Here is a 14197-nt window from a genome sequence, read left to right as displayed (position 1 = left end):
TGGTGGGAAGTAAAAGCCTTATTTGAATCATTTTACTATCTCTGGTCCAATAGTGAAAGAAATAAGCCCATTTTATTCAACTTGTTTTAAGGGGTGGTAACAAGCCCTTACAATTAACCAAATAAACCCAAACAAAATTTCGGATCTTAGTAAATTGAGTAGAGTATATGCAAGAGTGTAATAAAAGCTGTTTCTATCATTTCTATATTATATTATTTTATATGGATGTTATTAATTATTTTCTACGGGAATTTGATTTTATTATTTATTTTCTTAGTACATACACTATCTTAACTCTTTGTTTGGTGGAGAGAACAGGAAAATGAAGAGGAGCTTTACTTTTGATTTTGTTAAAAATTTGGAAAAAAACTGAAAAATGAATAAAAATTAAAAACGTTAAAATTATTATTTTACTCCTATATGTTAAAATTATATTTTCATACTATTTGTGTTGATTGTGTTTATGAAAATAGAGATATAGAAGGTGCTATATTATCTACCTGTTTCATCTTTAATAAAATCAATCAAATTACACAACTCTTAAAAAATATCCTATTTCTCATCTATTCATACTTTGTGAAATAATTAAAATTTTATTTTATATTTTACCTATTTCTTTTTTTCTTAACTTTGTCTTTGCTATATGCATTCTCTATTTCTGAGGCATAAATGATGAACAAAATGAGACAAAAACATGATTTCCAATAATTTAGTCAACAATAATTGCTTTGCAGCCTGTTATTAACCCTTTGGAAGCAGCTGTAAAAGAATAAAAAGGTTCACTATAGTAATACCAACTACCAGCACTACCAAGACTGATGCTTTGCCATTCCTCCTAACAAGAATCTACTAGTGAAAATTGCTTTCTTCATACCTTACCATATAACACTGGGATACATATCTTAGAACAAAGAATTGACACATTCAAGTGTCCACTAAGATAATTCAGCAACATAACCTTTCCCACTTTTGTAATACTCCTCTAAGACTCTAACTCAGACAACTCACTCTCAAAGAAGACTGAGTGGAGAGCTCTCACACACTGCTCTGCTTCACTGTCATTTACAACCAATGAAATGTTCACCTGCAAAAGAACAGACATAATACATGAAAATCAAACCATTTAAGGGTCTTGACATGCATGCAAAATCAATGTCTCTACTTTGATATACTCAGGATGAATACCACACACACAAAGTTGAGAAAGTCAAATCATTTTGCAGTGGGGGATTGTGGATGAGGAATCTTTGTGCCATGAATAATATGAAAAAGCTTGATCATTCTCCCTCCCTTTTCAAAGAAAAGTGTTTATGTGAAATATGTTTCTCATTAATATAATCATATATTCCCAAGTGCCTAAGGTTTGGAATCCTCTAGCACATGCAAAGTGCACACAATGACTGTTGATTCAAGCCTTTGCCTGGGATGAAAAAGGCTTTTATTCGTTCCATCAAATATGATGAATGATATAAAGTGGATAAGGGGATACCTTAGATGCACCCTGAGAGATCATTTGCACAGTGACTCCAAGGGTTCGAAGAACACGAAAAGCCTGCAGTAGGATCAATCAGTGATTTCCTTATGTGATGCAGTGTGTATCAAAGGTGCATGCAATCAGAAAATTAAAATAACAGAATTTAAAGGCAAGGCAAGTTTCCAGAGCAGATTTCTCCGAAGCAAGAGAGGAATCTCTCTGCCCTAAATATCTATTCCAAAGATTCATCAATTAATCCTCCATATTCTTACAAAACGAAAATATATAACTAACTAACCCAACTCTGACAAAATACCATTAACAATCAATCCTGCTTCTTATTCTTGAGTCTGTGACTATAGACAGCTTATTCCACCTGGAGGAATGGTTTCTATCAATACCCTGTCTAATAGAATTAGCCATCACCTCAAGGCTGAAATTTGGAATCTTGGCACGAATGGTTGCTGCAAACTCTGAGGTGGCTTCCTTGACAGGTTCTGACTTCCGAAGGACGAGTTATTCTGCAGAATAGGTTGAGCCTTTGTTGTCTTGCACGGATAACACTACCTCTAGTGTTGGAAGCTCGGGCTCAGCAGATATAAGGCTGGGCTGATGGCAGATAAAGGAGATTCCTTGGTGACAGATAGCTACAGCTGGGACACATGCAAAACTGGGTGAATTTGAGCCTGGTCAGGTAACTGTAACTTGTAGCTATGACTCCAACCTTTACAGGATTTGAAATGCTACATAGAAGCAGAGAGAGAGAGCTTGGGATTGATGCAGCGAGCCACTGACAGCTGGTGATGGGGTCGAAGCTTGACATAGACCCAATCACCAATGTTGAACTCAAGTTGCTGACAATGCTTGTCAGCGTTCTTCTTCATGGTCTGTTGAGCTTGATGGAGATGGTACTTCAGCAGGCCCTTTTCTCGAGACAAAGCATCCAGGACTTTATTTTTTGGACCGGGCTTATATATTACTTCAAACTGGAACCCCATGAGCTTCACGAGCTGGCATTGTTGATTTGTGGTGATCAAACGTTCTTGAAGAAGATGGTGGAGAATGTTATGGTCAGTAAACACCTTGAAGCTTCTTCCCAACAAATAATGCACCAGTGTTCCACTGCCAACGCAAGCATCCTTAAAAAGACTTAGCTTGGTTAGCTGGAAGGAGTACCTCACTAAAATAAGCAATTGGTTGTTTTTGCTGCATCAAGACTACTCCAAATCCCCTTCCTTATGTATCACATTCAATGTTGAACTCCTGTTGGAAATCCAGTAACCCCAAAACAAGAAAGGACGCTAGGAATTGTTTCAATCAAAAGAATGCCTCGTATGGTTTGACTCCCCAATGAAACTCATCCTTCTTAGTTAGATAGTAAGACATTGGGCACTTTTTCCATAATCCCGAATGAACCTACGATAATAACTAGCAAGGGCTAATAATCCTCGTACCTCCTTAGTAGTAGTGGTCAATTGCCACACTACAATAGCTTGGATTGGGATTCATTTGAACTCCATTAGTGATCACATGTCCTTGATAGTTTATAGAGGACAAACCGAATGAGCTTTCTTCCCATTTGCTACAAATGGATGTGTTTTCAGCAAAGACAAGACTTCACACAAATGGGACAAATGTGTGCTCCAATCTAGACTTTAACACAAGGATATAATCGAAAAAGAGAACGACACAAAAAAGTCTAAAATACCATGATCATGGTTGACTGGAATGTCGCCAAAGCATTGACAAACCTGCAAGGCATAACGAGGCATTCGTAGTGTGCCCTTTGTGGGTTCAAAAGTGGTCTTGCAAACATCCCACCTTACATTCGAATTTGGTAAGATCAATGAAGCTGATCAATCAACTCATTAATAGTTGGAACAAGATATTTATCTACGGTCACCTGTTCAGGGCACGAAAATATACACACATCCTCCAAGATTTGTCCTTTTAACCATAATTATCAAACTGGAAAACGCACGCACTTTACATTCTATCTCGTCCTTACGGTGATAGACATATCCATACAGCTAGTCATTGACTAGCTTGGTCCTTTAAACAAGGTGACAACATGGTCCAAGGCTTGCTTGGACGAAAGCCCTTGGCTAAATTGGAAGACAATCTCAAACGTGCTCAAGACTTCACATAAATTTGGTAAAAGATTTCACTTGAAATAATATAATCTTCACCGATGACCATTTTCTAAATAACTCCTTGGAGAGTTTGAGTAATTGATAAGCCAAGGAGGTGATACCCTTGTAAAGTGATAACTTCGCCCTTATCTTGGAAGCACATTGTCCTTTGATACCAATCAATGGCTCTCCAACCACATCATGCTCAAGATGATGTCAACGCGTCGAAGGTCTAGCACATAAGCTTCTACAAAAAGAGGAAGTGTTGACCAACCTTGACTTGAATGGCTTTGTATAGCCCTTAAGCACTTTAATTAATAGCTTAGTCTTATGCAAAATGGACACTACAAGGTTGGAGAGGCCACAAAATTGTGGGTGACACTTAGAGATGTCAACGGACGGGACGAGACGAGTAATAGCTCCCCACTACCCTCCCCACTAGATAAATATATGCCACGCACTCATCCCATATCCGTGTGGGTATCCATTAGGCAAGTATCCACATATATTTTTAATCTTTGCAAAAATCCGTGGATACCACGAATATTTACAAAAAAACATCTAAAAATATTTAGCAAAATAGTTTACCCATAAAAATCTCTAAGAAAATTATATAAAAATGGTATAAAGTTATAAAAAATTGTATAGTTATGAAAATTTTAAAAATTTAAATATTTATAAATATTCAATCCATAAAAATCTATAAAAGATCTATATATAAAACTGAATTTTAAATATTCAATCAAAGATAACAACGTCCAAACAAATTCAAATAAAATACAATACATTACTATCATAAATTTTAAACGAAGTCCAAATAAACTCAAATTAATACAAGTCCAATTAAAATCACAAAAGTAAATATATGTGGGGGTATTTTGGTAAATTAAAAATTAACAGGAGTATCTACAAGTATGGATACTATGATATCCATACCCACCCTGTTAATATGCGAGTATAAAAAGTACTTGTAGCCGTTACTCCCGAGTCTCCATTTATAATATCTATTTTCTATCCATTGTGGATTTTATCAACGAATACTCACTGATACAAGTTTTTCCTTTACATCCCTAAATGGCACCATTATGAATTAAAAGAAGAATTGAATATGTTAGATATATTATCTTTATTTTATATTTATCTTTTATCTTTATCTCTTATCTTTAGTTAGTTTGTTATTATTTGTATTTTGGGCTTAGTCCATAATTTTTCTATTATAAATAGAAGACCGTGTGTGTATATTTAACACAAGGGAGATTAATTCCGTATATAATTTTCATTATATTCAACATGGTATCAGAGCCCACGGTTCAGGTCTGGAGGGCTCAGACGAGTACGTCCCTCCATGATAAGGTGAAGTCCTGGCAGGTGGCTAGTGACAGATAGTCAGATGAATCATGGGAGGTGGAGAGCAAAAGAAGCTCAGTGTTGTGTGACCATGGATTGTGAAAGAGAGCAAAGAGATGCTTAGTGTTGACCATGGTGTACTCGAGGATAACAAAAAAGACTTTCGCTGTAGGGGAGGTAGGAGGCCATAGTCCTTTGTTTGAGGAGAGGATTGTTAGGTACAAAGTTTCACATCAAATAAAATAAGAGATGAACATGGGTTTATATACACATTAGATACCTCCATTGGTAAGAGGCCTTTTGGAGTGGTACCAAAAGCAAATCCGTGAGGGCTTGACCCAAAGCAGACAATATCTTACCAGTGTGGAGATCTATGTGTGTGTTGTCCCTCCCTACAAATGGTATATTAATCCCGTATATAAATTTCATTATATTCAACATGGTATCTAGAGTCAGGTTCTTTTAAGGAAAAAGTTTTTGGTGCCTCTGTCACTACATCTGCCGTTGTCGGCAGTGGCGCTATCTACTGTTGTCGTCGTCTACCGCTGCCACTATCAAAGTTTAAGTTTCGATCGCCGATCACATGGTTTTTATTGTCTCAGTCAGGCAACCACCATGTTATTAACGACGCCTTCATCGAAGCTCCTACGCGTTCTCAGCACCTTTTGAAGTTATGGATTTGCTTTCTTTTTCGTCGTGCATGGTGACATGTCTAGTAGTAATTTAGAGCATCGAGGTCGCGTTCATCATGTGTTGTTGCACGTCTTGTCTCCTCTCAGGCAGTTATTCAGAGCATCGAGGTTGCTCTTTTTCCTTTTTCAGGTGCCTTGATTGGAGAATCTTTGACTTTTATAGTTTTCCTCTCCTGTTCATCCATGGCTTCTTCCGCTGCTGTCTCTTCTAACCTCATTTTTTTGTCACCATTGTGTTTGACCCATCCATATATGCTTTTTTTCACATGGAAAAGATGGTTTTTGTTAGTTTATTTATAGTCGTGGTAGCTCTCCAACAATTACCTCTTTAACCACTAGTGGCATTCCTCAAGGGCGATTTGCAATAAGAGATTTACATGAAGCAACCTCCCAGATTTGTTGACCAGGGTGTACTTCGTCTTCTATGTCGTCTTGCAAATCATTAGTAATTTGGTGTCACTCGAGTGCAGAAGTAAATATTTTCACTAAGTTTTTATGGATTATATTAGTTACAAGCTTGGTACATATGATTTGTATGCACCAGCTTAAGAGGAGTGTTAGATATATTATCTTTATTTTATATTTATCTTTTATCTTTATCTCTTATCTTTAGTTAGTTTGTTATTTGTATTTTGGGCTTAGCCCATATTTTTTCTATTATAAATAGAGGACCCTATGTGTATATTTAACACAAAGGAGATTAATCCCATATATAATTTTCATTATATTCAACAGAATATTCCTTCATTTCTCTTTCAAAACTTGATAGTTTTTACTTGACCTAGATCCCTTGTTCCAACTCACAATAGTCCAGGATTTGACATTGCCCTCTTCACAATCAAGTGAGAGTGACTTGTTGATGTTAGGTAGTTCTCGTAATGTCAATTGAGCATACGTGGATCGAGTCCCAATGGCTTCCACATTTGAAGCATAGACCTCAACTTCTATCAAGGAGCTTCAAGTAGGACAAGTTTTGAGAAACACAATTTGATCCAAACGCTACATGACCCCAGTTGGTAAAATCTTGGATTTAATTGATAATTAAAATTCTCAAAATAATTTTCAAAACCATTGATTATCATGTTAAGTCTAATACTTGATAATTAAGATTTTCAATATCAAATACCCATTAAAAAAAATAAAAATACCAACCAACAAAATCTTTTACACATACTACGTAATCCTAAATTTTTACATTGTGAATAGAATACGTAAGAGTAAAGTCAACCCTTGTTGGACCCAAATAAATATTTTCTTAGTTTTAAGAAAATTAGTAACTAAAAATGGTTTTTGGTTGATTTTTAGGGGGAAACAAATATGTTAAAAATTATATTTATTTTGTACACTTTAAAGGATCTTAGGACAAAAATCGTAGGATGTTAATACGTCCTTCATGTAACCAACTCCCAAACCTAAATTTGGTTTCATAATAAACTACGGTAATGACTCCTTTGTTCTTTTAAAACAAATTTCCATCATCCCGTTGTGACCCTAATTGTGACACCTCCCTAAGGATGATGACTTTGGTTGTGATGCGAGACATCAACTAAGTACTCGAGGCAGGGGAAGGCAGTCCAACTCCCACTCTAAGACAGGCTGCCAAAATAATACAGCTTCAATTTGGGGGCATGAATGCCAACATCTTGGTGTGTATGCCATCATAAACACCACACAAGAAAAAACCCATATACTAGTCCTCTATCAAGGGGGTAACCTATGCAATAAGCACTTAGAATGGCTCCACGTACTCATCAACAAACGTGGATTGATAGAGGTGATTGAGCTGTGAGAATGGATAGCCTAATTGGTGGTCACCATATATGTCCAAGAGGGCTCATTTGAATGTTTCCCAAAGCAAATCAAGTTCCATGTTGGAAAGGAATTTGAACCAATGCTAGGTCATTTCCACCAAGCAAATTTGGATGAGGGACATACACATTTTTGGGGGCATATTCTGAATGGAGAAGTACAACTCAGCCCTTGCAAGCCATCACACAGGATCCTCTCTAGAGGAGGGAAGGTCCATGCATTTCACTGCCAAAGTTCCATCGGAGGAGGGACGATTCTTGTTCCAGAGCTTTGACAGGAAGTGAGAGCCAAGAGTTGCACTTCGCTCAGTCGTCAACAATGGTTCAAACAAAGAGCGAGAGGTAAGCTCCAATGGAGAGTAAGGAGTCTAGCTTCGATGAGTATGACACCATCATTGTGGATTGGGTGGTAATGAAGGCTCCATGGGACTGGAGTATGAACTTAATAGCAACAAGGTCAGTTTCAATGATGTCGAGATGCTGCAAAGTCATTCTTGTACTCACACACCAAATGAAAAGCTTCTCTATACACTATGTATCAAAGGTGCATTGCAATCAGAAAATTAAAACAACATAATTCAAAGGCAGGGCGAGTCTCCAAAGTGTAGCTCTCCCAAGCAAGGGAGGATTCTCTCTGCCCCAAATATGTATTCCAAGGATTCACCCGATAACCCTCCATATTCTTACAAAAGGAAAATATATAACCAACCCCACTCCCTCTTAACAAAATCAGTCATTCCCCAAATACTCCTCCTATTCTAACCTAACTCTAACAGAATACCATTAACAATCAATCCTACTTATTCTTGGGCAAAGGACTATTGACTGAAATGATTTCTATCATTATGCCACCAGCAGAAGAAGGTAAACATGGAAAAATTAAATAACATAATCTTGCATGTGGACATGAATTAACTTGTGCCTAAAATCACATCATAAAAACCTCTGGTTTTTCCTTTTCCAAAAAAAAATAAATAAATAAATGCCCAAGGTTTCCCACGGAAAAGAAAAAAGCTACATTCCTCACCCAGAAAAAAGGAGGAAGGGCCAGATAGTTATATGGAAATGAAGCAATTAAATCTCCATATAAAAATTAAACATATGTAGGAACTACATTCAAATATAGATTAAAAGTGAACCTTCTCCAATATTAGTGATGACTTCTGAACATTTCCAATGAGAGAGATTATGGATCTATTCTGCAGGAGATTCACCACAGCAATTTTCTCTAGTTCTTCAACAACGTGATCAAGCTCCTGCTCAAATAACATTGAATATCTCACTAAGAGTTAGATTAATTTTTCAAGTATTAGTAAAAAACTGGGTGATATGCAACCAGACAGATGACAACACAGTCAACACAAAGGAAGGCAAAACATTTAAAGCATCACAAAATATTATGAATTTAAAAAATAATTACAAGAATATGTATGCTTACACTTGCCTGCTGAATTAGCTCTCTGCTCCATAGCTTTGATGGATCCAGTGTCAAGGAAACACTGACTTCACTTGTAGCTACAACATCAACTGATATGCCTAAATCTTCAAAGATTGAAAATACCTATATACACATGGAATATGAAAAGTGGAAGAGATTCAACCACATGGAGAACATATCTGATGAGTATTAGCTCTCACCTTAGCGAGGAAACCATATTGACCAAGCATGCGAGTGCTCACTATATCCAACATGGTCACATTACGTTTCAAAACAATGCTTGTTAATATTGCCTGCAGGTGGAAAAGGGAAAACTTAAACACAGTCAGAGTCTTACTTGAGATAATGGGATTTTCTATTTATGACAAAACTAAGCTCTACACACCTTGCTCATATCTCTTGCCTTGGTGATGAGAGTACCTGGAGCTTTGGGGTTGTAAGAATTTTTAACCCTAACAGGAATATCACTTTCTCTAGCAGGTCTCATAGACTGTGGATGCAGAACCTGAGAATCAGAGAACTGAGATTTAGACTCACCTTTGATGGGATTGTTGATAAGAACTTACATCTGAAAATTAGAATGGACCCACTTGTAGACCAATGTAGTCATGTGCGGAGGTCTTATAAGTTTTACACAAGAAAGAGGAGAATAATAGGGGAGAGAGAAAGTTAAGGATTTTCTGAGTTTTGGGAATCAAGAGATATTATGTAATTTTTTATGTTCACTTCCTAGTATTTTCATGTTCTGTCCAGTTGCAATCACTGTTTTCCTTGATCTTTCTATTCTGGTCTATAAAAGTAATACTTCCATACTCTATTAATTTCCATCATATTCCACTGCACAAGTCTATCTTTAGATCCACATTGTGCTACTTTGCAGTAATGTGATGAGCAATAACATGCTTTTGTCTAGACCTGATAATAGATTAGGTAATAACACAATCACTGGAATATAGTCATTAACAGAACAAATCAGAGATTGCTTAAAGAGCCTGGTTAGTGGCCAAAAGAATGTCATCTTGTTAACCATTATATACCAAATAAGCAGTAAAGGGTGCAAAAGCATCCAATTAACAACAGAGATGTTGCTTCAACCATTTTGTTACAGTGGGCCACCCAATCCCGCAGTTTGAACACCAAATCAGCCAACAGTAGAACACACAGAATGACAAGTAACAATATTGCCAATATCATTCATGCAAACCCTTGGAAACTCATCTCTCTAGTACATGAATCCTTTTTCTCAACTCATGCAATGTTGACACACAATTCTTTTGTTAGTCTTCAGTGGTACAATTGGAAAGGGCTAGTTCTACCCTGTACAGTCTCTACTGTATCCCATTGCCTACTCAATGCACAAAATTCATAATCTCCTAGTTTAACTAGTTATGTGGAGCAATGCCTCCTTGTTTCTACTATCTCAATGCTAGCATTTGTACCATTAATTTGTTAGCGTGATGTTCAGATGTGTGTTTAAGACGGTCATAATATTGATGTTGTGAGATATTCCATCAGGAATCTATAATTTGTTTCAAACCATAGAGAAATCATATGGTATATTGTCAAAAGAAATGGATAAGTGAAAATTTTGTAATGATACCTGAGCACCAAAGTAAGCTAGTTCAGCAGCCTCATCAAATGTCAAAAAAGGAACAGGTTCTGCTTTTGGGTATATATTTGGATCGCATGTTAGGACACCATCTACATCCTTCCAAACCTGTTTAAGAGATTGAATTAATTGTTTTTCTTCGTATCCATTTTGACATGCATTTATGTGTTTTATGTACAATTGCAAACCTGAATCTCTGGCAACCCAAGTGCTTTCCCAATTGCAGTAGCTGTCAAATCACTGCCCCCTCTTCCCAGTGTTGTCACTGCACATGATTTCCGGGCCTTCAAGAAGAAAAACAAGCCAAAAGCCTTTCTAGTTAGAGAACTTTCATTTAGTAACAAAGTCAAAGAAAAGAAATGAAAAGAATCATTGAAAAAACAAGACACAACAAATACCTTTCCAAGGAAGCCTGTAACAATTGCAATTGCAGGATCCGAGAGCCAATCGCCATTCAATCTTTTTGCAACGGCCGGATAAGTTGCTTCCAAAATGTCCGCATTTGTGAAATCATCAGTAGTTATAAAACCAATCTCAAATGCATCATACTGTCAAACAATTAAATTAGCGAAAAATCACTATAATCAGAGAAAACAAATCAAAATCTGAAATATTGCTCAAAGTTGGGACATCATATGAGCAATAAAAAAACTAACAAGCTTTCAGTTATATTGTGTATTAAATAAGCAAATAACAACACATACTTGGCGGGCCTTGACACCTATTTTATTAAGATAAGCAGCAAAGATCCTTGTGGACATGCACTCTCCAAAGGAAACTAAATAGTCCTGAGTCCTTTTAGTCAACTCTTTCATCATAGCTATTCCCTTCAGAAGTTGCTCCAACTCTTCTAGATGCTCTGGAAATGTTTCCACATGCAACAGGAAATCAACCACAAAAATGAGCCAAAAACATATGAAAATTATCAAACAATCATATTGAGAAGAAAGATGGTATATGATAGAATTCGTATAGTCCAAAAGGTGATAAAATAAATGAAAATAAAGTGCAGCAACTATGAATTTATAAAATAAACAACACAGTTAATGTTACAATTATAAGCACAATCTATGACAAAGTCTCAGCTTTTTCTTAATTTGAGAGATAAGCAGTGACAGTATTTTTTTTTTCTGAACATAAGCCATCATGGGCATGACAAAACGAAATGCCTTTTTGTTCCTTGTCGCAGCGTATCAAAATCACAATTGTAGTGTAAAATCGATGCACATACAATATAGCTACTGCTTCAGGTTATGTATAAAATGATGCAGCATGTGATAATTATTTTCTATCTTGATTAGTTTCCTTTTCCAAGATACTTTTACTAGTTACCATTTTCTTACGCATTTCATCTAAAGCCTTTGATTTGTAATTGTTCAGCAGTAATCAGAGAAAAAATAATGTGATTTCTCATTAAATATTCATCTGAGTGTCAAACTGTGTCAGTCTTCCACTGCACCAAAGACTTGTTAATTCTAACACCTAAAGCATAAACATCCAGACTGGCATCGCATATTTAATGTCGAGACAGTCAAAGATAGAAGACCAGAAATTCAACTCACAAACTTCTTCGGAATATGATCATATAAAATAAACTTGAATCTTGAATCATATTTCTCAACGTAAGACAAAATTATTAAATTACAGAGTGAAACAGTGACAAATGTGCAAACAGGTATCGTTCAATCTAGCGAATAAACCAAATGCATGTTCCACAACCTTATAAGCCAAGTGGTACCACTGCTGCATACAAATGAATACAAACAACTGGGTAGGCGAAATGATCAGTCAATACCTTTTTTATCACAAATAAAAAATAATATTCAAATGGTCCTTAATCACTGTGCACAAAGCAACTTACTTGCAATAACAGATCTGTCTACTCCAAGCTGATCCACAGTCCTGAGAAACAAGTAAGAACATGCAGTGAGAAAATAGCTTTCTTCTTCTGGTATAAAAAGAGAATTTTCATTCTTTAGATAATGTCACACTAGAAAAAGCAAAAACAGAATACTCATTGCTCTTGCCTTTCGTGCAGGTCTTTTATAAAGCTGAGCTCCTCAATAATTGACACATTAGTAACACCACAACTCACAGCTTTCTCTCCAGCCTAACAAGACAGAAAGCAAACAGTTTTTACTCAACAACAGTCTTTGATTATCACAAAACAAAACAGTGGAAAACCAACATAAAGAAAACAAAACAGTGGGTTCAAAAATACCAGCAAAAGCTTGTTTGTTGTCTTTCCCATAGCAGAGAGAACAACTATAGGTCTCTCCTCTGGGAAACTCAATATAAGGGAAGCCACCTCTTTCATCCTCTCAGCAGAAGCCACTGAGGAGCCACCAAACTTCATGACACATGTGAAACTGGTTTCACCCTCACTACTCACCTTTTCATACTCAGTTACACTCTTCTCAATCACATCACTTGCCGAGGCATTACACGTAATACTGAATGTCACCTTATCACCCCAAACTCTTCTTGCACAAACAGGAGCACCAAATGCTGCAAACCCAATTTGGGGCTTGCAGTAATGAATGCTCCTCCTCACAGCAAGGCTCCCGTGAACCCCTTGAAACTGCAACGCGCTTGCCATGCTTTTCCAACCAAGTTATTTCGACAAATGAACACAAACCTTCAGGGATCTGAAAAAGCCTTGAGACCCAAATGCTTTCTCGAGTTCTCCAAAGCTCGATCTGCACAAAAAAGGAGAACACCCTTTATTCCATTTAGTCACAGCATCATGGGAAACAGTAAAGTACTCAAAATTATGATTAACAAATCAATTCTCATTGGTTTATTTCGTCTTATGGAACAACAAAACCTCACAAGAATGGAGACAAAATTGTAAATGAAAAGCGAAGAGATAACCTTAAGAGAAAGAGCTTTGGAAGGTGGAAATGCAAGAAGAGAATGAAGAGTTTTGGAACTGAGAATGAGAAAAGAAAACGAAACAGAGGAAGAGTTGTGGGGCAACTCTGGCGGCACTCCTCTTTTATTTATGTCTTCTCACTCACCCCACGCATGAAGGGTCCAAAATGTGTTTTATATACGTGTTCCACATATGCGACAAAAAATCTATGTTCGATTTTTTAAGAGCTTGATTTAAAGTGTTCTCAATTTATTGATTAATGTCTTTTAAATTCATTGTTAATTATAAGTTTAAAAACATAATTGAAAGCATAATTTCTTTTTAGTTTCTAAGAACTATATTTTGTCTAGGGTGATTTTTTCGTTCAAAAAATAAGCTTGTTCTTATATTTTTAAAAGTTATATATCAAAATTAAAATTAATTTATAGAAGGCTTTACTCTCTTCCCAATTATTATTGAAATCTAAATCAGAAATTTCCTATCAAAATTTTAATAAGTTGTAATTAGCTTTTAAAAACTATTTTTTGCTTAGGAAGGTTTTAAATTAAAAAAGAAATCTTTTAAAATTTTATTGTAGTTAATTTTTATATATATATATATATATATATACTAACTTACATAATATTTTAAAGTGTACTAAATTATAAATGACAAAAATACTCTTATATATTATAAATTCTAAGTTTTAAGGTTAAGAGTTTTAAATAATTTCTGATTTTTTTATTTTTTTATTTTAAATTAAAAATAAAAATTATTAAAATATCTGTTTAAAGTATGTTTTTTTATGAATAAAGATTTTTTTATTAATTAAAATTTAACACA

The 14197-nt window shown here is 35.7% G+C and overlaps 1 protein-coding gene across 2 annotated transcripts; it reads right to left on the bottom strand.

The window, feature by feature from the left end:
* Positions 1-682: 682 nt before the first annotated feature.
* LOC108345624 (aspartokinase 1, chloroplastic) lies at positions 683-13579 on the bottom strand. 2 transcript variants are annotated; one of them, XM_017584251.2, is made up of 14 exons: positions 13375-13579; positions 12722-13199; positions 12528-12610; positions 12362-12402; positions 11205-11359; positions 10899-11048; positions 10689-10784; positions 10492-10608; positions 9277-9396; positions 9092-9184; positions 8892-9014; positions 8593-8709; positions 1490-1552; positions 683-1084 (listed from the first exon to the last, which is right to left on the bottom strand). In XM_017584251.2, the coding sequence occupies exons 2-14, from the start codon at positions 13097-13099 to the stop codon at positions 983-985; spliced, it is 1638 nt and encodes a 545-aa protein (XP_017439740.1). In that variant the 5' UTR covers positions 13100-13199; positions 13375-13579; the 3' UTR covers positions 683-982. The 2 variants fall into 2 exon arrangements, with proteins under 2 accessions (XP_017439740.1, XP_017439741.1); XM_017584252.2 differs by having other exon boundaries at positions 8898-9014; positions 13375-13578.
* Positions 13580-14197: the final 618 nt, after the last annotated feature.

The sequence above is a fragment of the Vigna angularis genome, chromosome 8 (genome assembly GCF_016808095.1).
Source record: "Vigna angularis cultivar LongXiaoDou No.4 chromosome 8, ASM1680809v1, whole genome shotgun sequence".
In the NCBI taxonomy this organism is placed as follows: domain Eukaryota; kingdom Viridiplantae; phylum Streptophyta; class Magnoliopsida; order Fabales; family Fabaceae; genus Vigna; species Vigna angularis.
Note: the sequence above shows the minus strand (reverse complement) of the source record. Positions and strands in the feature narration are given on the sequence as shown.